Source organism: Lepisosteus platostomus, chromosome 21, assembly GCF_059453375.1.
Source record: "Lepisosteus platostomus isolate fLepPlt1 chromosome 21, fLepPlt1.hap1, whole genome shotgun sequence".
In the NCBI taxonomy this organism is placed as follows: Eukaryota; Metazoa; Chordata; class Actinopteri; order Semionotiformes; family Lepisosteidae; genus Lepisosteus; species Lepisosteus platostomus.
This window is the reverse complement of record NC_142631.1, coordinates 13468046-13481556: the sequence shown is the minus strand read 5'-3', so window position 1 is coordinate 13481556 and position 13511 is coordinate 13468046. Positions and strand designations below refer to the sequence as shown.

The following is a 13511-nucleotide window of genomic DNA, read 5'->3' as shown; positions in this document are numbered from 1 at the left end:
CATTAGTGTCAACTCTGACAACTCATATGACATGATGTCATTGTTGTCAGACAATTAAGAGAAACATAAGAAAAGTTACAGATGGTAGGAGACAGACAAGTCAGTCTTTCTCATCTGATTTTAACTAGCTGATGATACTTGAATCTCATCATGACTCTTCTTCAGTACTGCGAGATATGAATGACTCATCTTCTAAAATAGGCTTGGCAGTTTATTCCTCTATTATTTGACTAGATGAGTGCCTCCTCCTTGAAGCAAAGGGGCTTAGTTTCAAAAAGTACTATATTGGCATAAAAGTACACAGACATCCATCAGGGGATATTTGGCTCTCTTAAAAAATGAAGACACTGGTATGTATCTCTGCCCTACTCCTGGTCTCTGATAAATTTGAAAAGGTCTGGAAGGTTGATTTAATCTTTTCTATTGAAAATTGTCATTAAATTTCCCCCAATAGTCTCCATGGTTTCAGGATAAAATGAAGTCAAAAACTGGCTTTGGAAATCTATCAAACAGAAAACAAGGCACATCGAATAAGGTTTAAAAACATCTATTGCACAATGACATTTCCTGTGATTCAGAAGACATCATGCAAATGACACTGCTCTGAACAAGGGGGAAAGGGCAGTGAATATGATGTTTGTGTTATCCAGAATTTGCTGTATGGGATTGAGTTTCATATCAGAAGTTATCTGAGCCCCCTGTGGAACAGACAGACCAGGAGTGCTCAGAAATGTTTAATCCATCAGGATTGAGGGGCCTTATGGGACAAAGCCTTACAGTTATAAAGATGTCAATGATTTGTAAAAAGCCTTTGCCCAATGATGAAAACAGGATAAATTTGTAACATGAGCAACCCTGGCAGGATTTTTTTATTAACGTTAAGATCTCTGGCCTTCTGTATGGTGCTTACAGGCAATAGACAGAGACTTCCAGTGGGTAATGTGATACTTGTCGGCTTCCATAACAGGCCTATTGAGGGGCGCTGAATGTGGGGGGAAGGAAAAATGAAGTGGATGTGAACATGAAACCGACAAATACTGTTAGCTTATTACATACCCTCCCTACTATACAAATACAAACCATTGTTATTATTCGTTATTTTATCTCTAAAATGTAAAAAAAAATGTTCTTCAATGGTGTACAGTAATGCAACTGTGGTCCTACATAGTTTGAGATTTACTGCTCACGGTGTGAGAGAAGTCCTTGGATAAAAGGACTACAAGGGTCGAGTGAATTACAGGCCGATCTGTCTGCTATGCTAATGGAATTTGGCTCCTTCAGAACCCAAAGCCAGGAGAGCACTGGTTCACTCCTCAGGTCGCTCACTTCAATAATAAGCTAATAAACCTCACTACCTTTGTAGCAGTACTTCCTGTGACCCAAAACTCCTTGTTCCCAGATGACTAAGAATGAAAGGCACTTTCATTTATCAACACACTTTCTAATCTGCCTGGGAGATATGAATGAGGGTCATGGTATATCTAGAGATACCTGAACAGCATCAGAGAGCATTATCGGCCATTCTTGAGAGGGGGTGCTTGAGCATGCATATTTAAAAGGTGAGCATGTGGAGGAATCCCCAGCTGTGACTGCATGCTCATGGCATCTGGGCCCTTTCATTAAAAAACAGGGGAGTCTGATTTTCCAAGAGCTGGTACAGTGCCATTCATTACTACCTGTAGCAACTTCTATCTTCTAAAGATTACAGAACCATTCAAATGCAGTTATGTAACCATTCCTGATGGATTAAATGATACTCCCATCATGGACGTTACATCTTCACCCATCAGTTTTTAATCACCTGGCATTTCATAATTAATAACTACAGAATTTGTAATAACCATGTACAGTAGTTATGACCCCGGTGTAAGATCTCATCTGAAAGATGGTACCTCCTATAGCAGTGTCCCCCGTCAGCATTGGAGTGCAAATTCTGGCCAAGAGGAAAGAGCGCCACCTACTGTTTTATCAGCAGCACTAACAACAGCCACCTAGTTTTCCTTGGTGGTCTCTCATCCTAGTTTTCACCAGGCCCTGCATGGTTTCTGAGATTTGATGAGATCAGACTACGAAACTAGATGTTTTCTGTAAGCACTGAAACAAAAGAAAGATCATTTGAACTGCTGTGTAAAACTGGACAGCTGCAATTTTTTTAAACCTGCCATTGTATTGAAATTCATAACTAGAACTGGTATAATCTTGGTGTTTTAAGAACACGTTTTCAATAAAAAGCCCATCTCCTGTTTGGCTTTAAGTCCAGTTGTAGCCTGACAGCTGTGTTAATTTCATCTGGGTTTTCAAAATTTAAAATATTATTAATCAATGTCACAGTACAAAAGGCTTTTTCTATCACCCTTGGGAGGATGTAATTAAATACAAATGGTTTTACAGCCACTTGCCTGGGATAAAATAATACCATTTGTTAAGCAGGAGCTTAGAGGATGATAAACATGTCAAATCTCACATAACTCTTGAGACAAGAATTCCTTTAAACCAGCAGCAGTTTATACGCAAGTTATTTGCTTTTTAATACAATTTCATAAACAAAGGATGCAAAAGAATGGCTAAACAGGAAGACTAAAAAGGTCGACCTTTTTAGAATATGACAAACTTGTTTTTTGTTCTCACTTGCTGTTATGGAATGAGTCATGCCATCCTGGATAGTACTGGATTCCTTAAAATTAATTGAAATTCTACAGCATTTGACGTAGAGCATTACATTTCAGAAGATCTGTTACAAATTGGGAATGACATGTAAAAGCAAATGCACAAAATGCCCTTTAATTCAGATGCCATCTCAGTGGGGTGGACACTACTGTGTAGTCACTGGCATTTAACATGAATGCCCTCACAGCTGTCCCACTATCAATCATTTCTAGTATAGTATCTTAAAAAGACTTAAGTGCTGGCTGAAGGATTCAAGGAAAATCAGGCACCAGGTGCACCTGGAAGTGATGGTCACAGTGATCACATAATCACAGTGTATGATGCATGATGAGGCTGTTATAATATCATTTCCCTGCACTCCCATTAGCTTATGAACTTCCCATGCAGTGGTCTGGCCTTTTGACATAGTGGGCTTGCTCGTTGTTTGACAGTCACGCACAGATAACTGATAGATGGCAATCTGAGTCAGGGGTCCTGACACACACTATAGCAGTGTGTGGACATGTGTTTCTGTAAAAAGACTTGGATTTAAGATTGCAAGAAAAAATTGGACATTTATCATTTCAAGAATTCCCTTGCAAAAGAAACAAAAAATGACTGCAGTTGGGATCAAGTAAAAATGACTCAAAGTCAATTTTCCTTCTGATTAAACGACTCCTGAAACTGGAGGGCATGTAAAAGTAAATACCTTCAGCATATTCCAAAAAGTATTTAGTGTTTTCTACTCAATTTATTTAAATCACTATCCTCACCTTTTATTATTCAGTTTAGAACAACTTATACAATTCCATCTCTGAGACAGTGTTATGCTGAGGCAGACACTTTTTAACTATACGTAAATCTTTTTGTTTTTATGATGGGTTATTGATAAAGCCTGTGTGTATGATTTCTACACACAAAAGAGTGGGTGTACAGTGGTACCATGGAATACATTATGGTTGTTCTGCGTTGGTACAAAATACAGGGCTACCTCACTGTAGAATCCCCAAATAATTGAATAACACTCTCTACACACTTACTAAAAAGATCTTCCTCAACCTCATATGTGTCAAGAGACCTAAACCCAGAGCACAAAGATATTAGATGCATTAAGGGTATAAAATGAAAACAAAAGGGGAAAAAAGCATTTGAAAATGATGCTTTGAAAATGCAACAGTCTATCACCAGCAGTGTGAGCAGAACAAAACGTATTATTTCGCAAAAAACAGTGGAAGAACACATAACTTATTTTCTGCTGATGAAGGATAAGCGTTAGCGTCTAGACTCCTTTGGTGATTCTGGATTACGGCTGTACTGTACCTCTGCTCTGTCCAAGCGATTGCCAAATCACCTGTGCCATCTACAGGAACAAGCTTTAACTGCACAGGAAAGCCAGGCTTGATAAAGTTTTGACAAAAAAAGTGCAAGTGCCTGCCAATAAAAATGATTGTGGGAGTACAACCGACTACTGCTTGTAAAAGCTATAAAAAGGTTATAAAATATTTTTTTTTCATTGATTCTCTTTGAGTGCATAGTATTAAGGTTGTTATTTGGTGCAAACATCTGAAACAGTAATTACATACTGTATATCAAATGTTTTTTTTCAACACAAAGTCCATTACTCAAATGACAAGTCACAGAACCACCAAACATACCACAAACATTGTTTCTCCCCCATGCAAAAATAACTGAATTGGATGCTTTGTGACAAATCAGTGCAGTGGGTTTTGTGATCTGAAAAATTCTGTCACAATTCCAAATTGGTGATTTTTAATGTCTGGGATCTGGGCACGGACGTTTTAAAATTAATTATGTTTAAAAAAGGTTTATCATTATGTTGCCATCTTTCACAGTGGTAATATTCACTGTTTCTTAAGGTGATTGCATTTAAATTACATGTCATGATTAGCAGCAAAACTAGATCCAGTGGATACGTGTGCAAACTTTGAAGGGCATTTAAAGCTGGGAATAGGAGCCTCTGTAGACAAAGGTTTGTGGAAGTATGGAACAAGATACCCAGTCATGTTGTTGAAAATGATACCCTGGCTTCTTTGGAGAAATGGCTGGATGAGATCCCTGGATTAATTAACTGCAACTACCAAATGAGCAAGAGGGGCAGAACTGCCTCTTCTCATTTCTAACTGTCCTTAAGTCAATGTTTATGATGTACAACACAAAAATCGTTTTTGGATAATCAAACTCCAAGAAAAAGTCTTATTTCTGACTGACATCAAGTGTACATATTAAGAGAGTCGAGCAGAAATATAAATGTCTTAGAGAACAACTATAAGTACATAGAAATAGTAAAATGTAATGCAAAAATATAAAGGGCCCTGATTTTAAAGTCATGCACCATTTAGGAGATGGGTGTTCGTATTCTCAAGCACTGGGTGACAGCTCAGGTTAAACCACAGGTGACAGTGAGGTCATGCTGTAATTGCACTGAAACAGAATGCTGTGGTTTAGCCGTACCTCTTTCAGAACACCTTCTAAATAAACTAGAATGAATAACAGAAACCTGCACTTCCGTTTTGTATAAAAAATATATCACAAGAAGGTCATTTTAATTTTTGGGACTAGGACAACAAGTAAGATGCATCAAGCAGCAATCAATCAAGGCAGTGTTACTGTATGCCTTTTGGAGAACAGCTCCTATATCTTGGGTTTTTGATATCAACTGAGCACTAAGTTACCCTTAGCTGAACTTGTAACTTTGCTCAAGACATTTAACAGCAAGACAACAATTTCAAGAAACACTGTTATTACTGTATTAAAGTACCTTGAAATATGTAATTGCAGCAGCTCCTGGGAGTAAGTAAAATGTTCTACTTCAGTTTTAAGTATTGGGTCAGACAGCAGAACATGGAGGTTAATGAAGAGCTTGACTGCAACACCAGCTATTCTGAATTTGCTGGATGTTCTGCCCTCTCTAAAGGAGGGTACGTCATTACACAGCAGGACATCCAACATAATACACAACAAAATATGCAATTATATGGAGGGAATTTCGTAATGAAAGGGGGCCCAGTCAGAAGGCATCCTGCCTGGGCCATGCCTGGGAAACAAAATGGCCCTAGATCATGGCTTAGCTCTTGTAATGTCTTCTAGACACTGCAACTTAGCCAAAATAATCGGTAACTCTCAAAGGAGAAAACAGAGGAAGTACAGTGACCCTACCTCTTTGGTGGCATTGTCCTGGATGAGAGTGTAGAGGGGCGCCACGCGGCTGATCTCCAGGAGCACAGGCATGGGGCTGACCTGCTCTTTGCCCTGGCGGCGACACAGGTGGCACGTGGACGGGCATCTGCCCTTCTCCTCGCAGTGAATCTCCACGCCGGAGACTAACTGGTCATCGGACAGCATCTGCGCCGTGAGCAGTCCCGACAGGTAGGTGATGAAAGGCATGGACTTCAGCTCTCTCCTGCTGCCCAGTTCGGTAGTCTCTGACAACACAAGGAGGCAAGGCCAGTGAGCTACAGAGTAGTGGCGATGCAGCAATTAAGGACGGAAAATGGGAACAAGGGGCCTCAATGGACCTCTTGCCCATGTAGACTCCTTCTGCTTTTTCTTTACAGATCCAGTGTTCACATTAACAACACCTTGCCTTTCATAACATAGAGTGGTCTTACTCTGCATTATCATCTGTATCTGCATTACTGACAAGGTCAGCCTCCCTTGTATAAATGTCTGTGCGGTCCAATGTGTGCCCAACATTTTGTTGCACTTGTATCAGCTTTAATCTTTTTAACAAGAGGTACAAATATAACCATTCTATTATGGTAAAGGATCACAGAGGTTGGTTTGAGCATAGTAGAGCTGATTACAAACCACCATTTCTCAATCAGGGGAAGGATTTAGACAGAAAATAATTTAAAGCTTGCAAACTCTGTAGAGATCACAACAAAGTGGAACCATCCTGAGTAAACTGCAGGTTACACTTTAGTATGCTGAAAGTATTTTTAATTATCAGCATAACATAAAACAATGAAGATGACCATATGTGTTAAAAGGGACTGACGTCATTCCATAAATCCTAATAAATAAAACATTAAGCATACAGTTTATTCCAAACTATAACCACTCATGGAGTGAAACATGGAGTGATTAAAGTATTCGATATATATGTTTGTCCTCAATTGAGCAGACATTGACACATTAAGAGCTCTGTTTGTGTTGAATAGTAGAACAATGTTGCTATGAATGCACTGGACTCAGTCATGTACATTCACAATTTTCCATCATGTGTTTCTTATAATCTACCAAAACCAAATGTTTCACCTCAGGTCACTGTATTATAGTATTATATGTTCTGTAACACTGCATATGTTATCCAAACTGAAAAATGCCCTCAACATCTCGCTTCAAGCAATCAACCTCAGAGCCTCTCAGAACCAGTGAAATAACTCTGCTAATTGGTAACAGCTTCAGCAAAATTTCAAAGGATCCGCATTTGCTGGATAATCTCCTCTAACTGAGAATACTTCATCACACAGTGGGGCATCCAACACGATATTCCATACGCAATTACATGGAGGGAACTTGATAATGAAAGATGGAAATGTTTGACAGAACAAAAGAAGATTTATGACCTAAATATTAGCACAAGGGGACAGTTCACTTGATGGAGCGGTCACAAAAATATCAGGCCTCGGGCTCTTTCAAAGACTTCAGAGATAGTAGTTGCAGCTTTGTTGATTCCAAAAACCAATGTCAATTCTTCCTCATCAAGCTATTAACATGGAGACACATGGTGTATCAGACATACATCATCTGAGCAAGTAAAAAATTCCTCTGAACCAAAATGTTCAAGGTTCTTAAACTCTTTAATAGTTTGCTTCCACCCCTTCAAACAAAACAAGCTGTTTTTAATTTAAAAAAATGATTATGATGTATTATCAAAATAATCAGAATATATCACAGCGTGTTTGTCTTTAATTCCACCACAGAAAAGGAGGTGGGTATAAAACCCTGAAATACAATAGAGAGAATTGAATAGGTTTGATACATGGCAGCATGACAATGTTTTCCAGTCAGAGATGTTTTTTTTCTACACTGTGAAGTCAGAAAAAATTATCTGCCTTCGTCAGTCTGTCTATCAATGGTTTGTAACTCTGACAGATGTCGTAATTCCTGCGTTAAAAATGTGTCTGAATGGCGTTAACTTCAAAAAGGTTTATATAAAGAACATCATGGACACACCCATGAAAAGACATCCACCAGTTCAATAATTTAATCACTAGATAAAAAAAAAATCAACAGTCAGTGGTTTGTTACTTGCTCAGAACAGTAATAAGGCAATAAAAACATCCATATCCAGTTAAAACAAATCCCAGAAGACTAAAAAATATGCTGACAACATATGCAGCCTTTCAAAAATAAGTGAAGCAATTATTTCTGCAACTGCTCTCAGTTTTGGTTATCACACTACATGGAACCTATTCTGTAGATGTTATACAAAAGAGAGGAACCAGACCAATAACTGGTCCTAATCAGGCATTTAAGTGCAAATGATTTTCATTCACCCAGAACTTTGAAGATTATTTAGCAATGCAAAGACTATGAAATTAAATTTCAGTTTTGTAGCATGCAGGGTCACATATTAAGTAAATTCTCTGTGAAAACGTCTTTAATAATCTCGAACCAAGAAGCTAAATGCCCCCCTCTCATTTATAAACTTTCTTAGAATATTTTAACTGCAGATTGGTTGACACATACTGTAAGCAGCAGTCCTGATTCATCTTGTCTACCTGTCGCCAAGAGACGAAACACAAATCTGAACTGGTGGGGGTGGAGGGAGACAGGGCATGAAGTGGGGATTGTGGAAAAGAAGAGAGAGCAGGAAAGAGGGGGGGAGACAGAAAGCGACCAAGGAGGAGTATATCAGAAGGAACTAGATGAGGAGGATCTGTAGGAAGCCAATTGCTTTCCATGGAGCATGAAGAGATAGAGATAGCAGAGCTGATTGCTCGAGCTGAAGCAACCCTACCCTAGCCTGGAAAGCCTGGAGCTTGGAGGCCTGGAGGAGGAAAATAGTAGTTGTGTTGCTTAGTCCAGCTGTGCTAGAAGAGTAAGTGTGAGATCTGCAAGGAATTTGAAGGAACGACAGTCAGAAATAGAGAAGTTATCTCTATTTTTGGAAATAGAGAATTTGGAAGGTAAGGTCTATCGTTCATATGCATAGGAGAGCAGACACTGGAGAGATTCAAGATTGAGCTCCTTCTGAACCTCTTTTTAACCACTCCTTCATGTGTCCGATGCCTTTTCTAAAGATTTTAAATTTCTTATTTTATTTTAGGGGGGATAAGGTGGATAATGTACATTTTCAGATTGGTGGAAGGTCCCGTTCTTTCATTTTTGCTGCACCAAAATATGAAGAAAAACACATTTTGTTTTTTCTGGCAACCAACAATTGATCAAAAACTTAATTTCACATCCACATTGGTATCTTGTACCTCAGACAAGTGTGTTACTAACGCTTAGTCAAGAACCATAAACTTGATAGGTCAAAGTCAAAGGCGATGACAATCCTAAGTAAATGTGTGATTAACTCCTAAGCCAGAGAATTTACACTTTTTCAGATAGACATAAATCATATTACAAAACTGATTACAGCCTTGACTGTTTAGCTTCTTCTCTCTGTTGTATACAGAGCCGATACACTGTCCAGGTTCACTATCAGGTCACCATGACAATTTTTGCAGATGTGCACTGAGATTTGAGTCTTGTCTTGTCCTCTGCTGGCATTTGAATATCACACTATTACAAAATGAGGCATCTGTAAATATTTGAAACAATCAGGTATAATTTTAAATGAAACAGGAGGATTTGTTTCCTTAATGACCCCTTCGTTCTAAGTAACTTAGCCAAGGGCTTCCTCTTGTTTTCTGAGGCTGAAATTGGAAATCAGTTATTTAGGCAATTTAACATATTAAATAATATTTAATTCTTACCTCTAAACCTATAATTATATTGCATATATAATCTTTTGGCACAGTTTATTTCAATGCCATGGGCACGTTTGCTTTGTGGAGAGTCTCAGGGCTGCTAATCAAATACCATATACAGTACAAGTGCTATAGAATCTTCTGAAATGACTTTGGGTTCAAAGTGATATGCAATCTGTTTTTGGGGGAGGGCTCATTCTCAGTCAGGTAAACTAAGACTTAAAGCAATACCAGTAATAAATACAGTTATTGTATATTCTACTCAATTCTTGCTGTCCTTAAGATCAAAGTGCATCATTTTATATGTCTGCTTAGCTTGCCTGTTAAGCATAATATGAGCCCTTACAAATTCATGCTCCTTTAGCTAATACACTCACAGAAATAGCTGTTGACACACGGTGCTGAATTTCTACTGCAGCCTGAAAAATAATACAGTGTTCGTTTCACACAGGTTCTTCTTACCATCACAAAGTGCTTTCTCAAATAGATATGAAAAAATCTTGTTTTTTCCCCCGAAGGCAGTACTCCACTTTATGCAACACTTAATGTTGAAAATATCTTTTTAGTTGTTTTTATTTTATTTCCATGTACGTTCTTAAGTGAGAACAGAAATTGTTGTTTTTACAGTCATAAGCATAAGAGCTTAGGTTAAAATAAGGAACTAGTCAATAAATGTGATATTCAAGTAAACTATAAACAAAAATTAAGAGATAAACATAGTGAAATTTCAAGAAATATGTTATCCTATTTTAATAGTATTTCAACCATTTCGTTGTGGAAGTCTCTCACTTCTTTTTCTCAGCCCATTAACCTTATCGACACTGCTGGGCTTTCAGAATCAATAGCTGAACTTAAGAACATACTGTGCGAAAGGTTACAAACGAGATGAGATCTTTCGGCCCGTTTAGCCTCTTTGGTAGTTAGGAAGCTAACTGATGCATGGATTTCATCCAGCTGCTTCTTGAAGGAATCTAGGGCATCAGCTTCAACAACATGGCTTGGCTAGCTTGTTCCATACTCCCACAAAGCTTGGGGTCTAGAAGTGCCTTCCTGCTATCAATTTTAAATGCACTGCCATGTAATTTCAATTTGTGTTTCACTCTTCATTCTGCTGGGTTGATTTTGTCAAAGCCTTTGTGAAAAAGGTTATGGTCTTTCCTCATGCTTACTCTGCAGGGGTATGACTGATGTCCGACTTCAAAATCATTCTCCCTGCATATCATGGAAATATCAAGGGCACAAGAGTGCTTTCAGCAAGATTACAGAGCCAGCTGTAGAACTTTAGAACTAGAAGGGTTACAAATGGAAGGAAGCTATTCAGCTTAACTCAGTACACTCACTTTAGCACACACAAGTCCCTTACGTATCGTACAATGTGGCAATTTAGCTAAACTAGTAAATAAACTTGTGTGACCTTTTTGTACGGTAGAAGCACATACGACCCAAGCTATACATCTATTAAAATTACATTTTAATGGCAAAATCTACAGGACAGAGAAAATCAGTTTAGAGCCAATAAATACAATTGGGAAACTTGTTAATGATGAGTGTTTATAGCCCAGCCAGAAATTATTTTCAAGCGCCATTTTATTCTGTGGAACAATCTCAACTGAAATGCCCCTCTGCAATGTCAAGAAGCCTTCGAATCATTCACATATTCCTTGTAGAAGCCTTAACGCACCAAAGTTTTGTTAGGATAGTTCTCGAACAAGAACAAAATCCAGCAATTAGTACTGCTCTTCAACTTACATGAAAGCACCCAATAAAAGCAGGGCTTTTGTTTGTTGTTTTACTTTGCCAAAACAAACCCACAACAGCTCTCATCTGCATGCATTAACATGAGCTCAGTTTTTTGGGAAAAAGAAATAAACCCCCTCTAATTTGAATGTCCTTGAGAGAGAAGATGATGGAGAAAGCTAAGCCCAATCTGTCTACCTGTCAGATAAAAAGACAAGCATTATATGCGATCAAAGCGTGCACAACTCCTGATCAGTTCCCAACTTCCTAATCTTTCAAAACAACACACAAAGCCTAGGGAATACTATTCTCTTCATCAGCCCTGAAAGGGTGCAGATATTAATGAAGAATTGTGCAGAAAAAAAATGAGGAACAGTGATTAAACATTTTTAAAGTATAATCAATAATCTCAGATTCCTTTTTATATGTTAAAAATTACATTTTAAAATGATTTTAAATCTTTGTCCCCCTCTTTTCCAATACCATTTATTAATTCTGCTTATCACAATTATCAGTACACCCCAACATATACTGTAACATTCTGAAAGAGAAATGTGACAAGCTCAATGGGCAGGAAATATGTTAACCAGGGATTTGTCCGTTCTTTTGAGCACTTGAAATTGTGCATGTTGTGGCAAACTAAACCTGCAGATTTCCAAACTGCTACAGTATATTATTTCAGAACACAGAAGCTTCATTTGGTAGAGCAATATTACTCTTAAATTCCTAGGAGAGATAAAGACTACACAGATACTGTAAGTACTGTACTGTACATTACCCCAATAAGTCAAGTGTTCATTAGACTTTTTGGCTCTGTAGCAGAAAATTCCCCAAACCCCTTTAGAGTTTTGTGATCAGAAGCCCTCTGCAGTTATTATAAAGTTGGAACAGGAGAGCAATTAATTTAACTCTCTCGTCATCAACCTTGTCTGTGTGAATTCACCCAAAGTAGCAAATATGAATTTACTAAGTATTTTGAAGCCATAATAAAGATATCAATATAATTGGAATGTAATGTAATTTCTTAACCTCAGTTTAATCCATTGTATGTGTTCCATACTGGCTCCCAGACTTTAAAGCTTTCTAAAGAAACTTAAAGACATTTTGCATCTCTATTAGCAAGACAACAGTGTTCATGTGGTTGCAGAGCACTGACTAGATCAGATTCATCAACTTAAAGTTCATCTGTAAAGATGGAAACCGCATTGAATTCAGATATTGAAAAGTCCTTAGGCTCACAGCATCATATTCTTGGTAACACAAGCGTGGCATTTAGACTCAATGTGTGGAGATGATCTAGTATCATATTCCATCAAGAGTTGTTATTATTCTTATTATTGCTTTGGAAATTCCTTCTGTTCAGAACATTTCTGAAATACAATCTGAATTTCTTCTATCAGCATAAACAGATGGCCTGGATCACATTGCTTATTAATTTTCCGCAGACAGTACATTTTTCAAACGCCAACAAATCAAAACAGAAAACTTGGGAAGACAGGGTGAAAGACAGTACCAGAGACTTTCATATCACCAGAAAATACAAAAATAATTGCAAGCACTACAAGTACTGCTCAACTTGCACCCAGAAGAAGATTTCAATTTTTAATTCACTGCATTAAAAAGGATATGCATATTTTCAAAAGTAAAGCATACCAAGAAAACACCTCAAGGACAACTGCTTAAACACTTCCTATCACACTATAACTTTCAGCATGCCTTTAGAGCAATACAGACACAGTGCATACTGTTCCATGCGCTATTCATTCTTCAGTATTACTAGTACAAAGATACTATGCATTTTCCCACCATGGTAAAGCTTAAGATTCTTCAATGTAAAGAAAATAAAATAAAACTGATAAACTTCTGTATTTCCTGTAGTATTATATTCATTTCTCTAGCTTTAACATTGTATAGTTCTACAGTTCCTCAAAACATTGTAATAACATTGCAAACCTGCTTAGTTTTTTGCTTATTGCACATACACATGTACAATTCTTAAAATAATTATCAACAAAGAGAGCAATAAGAGAGTTGATGTGTGTTTTCAGTTGCTTAATTATTCTTATTGTTCCCTCTGAGTTCTCTCTCTTTGTTCCTCCAGAATTAAACGTTCCTCTCCTCCAAAGTAGCTTTTTTTAAAAACTTTCTCTCTTAACCTTGGCCAGCTTAAGCAGTGACCAGAGT

General features: G+C 37.7%; 1 protein-coding gene across 2 annotated transcripts in view; it reads right to left on the bottom strand.

The window, feature by feature from the left end:
• astn2 (astrotactin 2) overlaps positions 1–13511 on the bottom strand; it is a 649131-nt gene that overhangs the window by 153891 nt on the left and 481729 nt on the right. For both annotated transcript variants that reach the window (XM_088614565.1, XM_088614566.1), the window contains one exon: positions 5824–6089. In XM_088614565.1, the coding sequence (XP_088470691.1) occupies positions 5824–6089 (266 nt within the window). The remainder of the gene's footprint in view (positions 1–5823; positions 6090–13511) is intronic.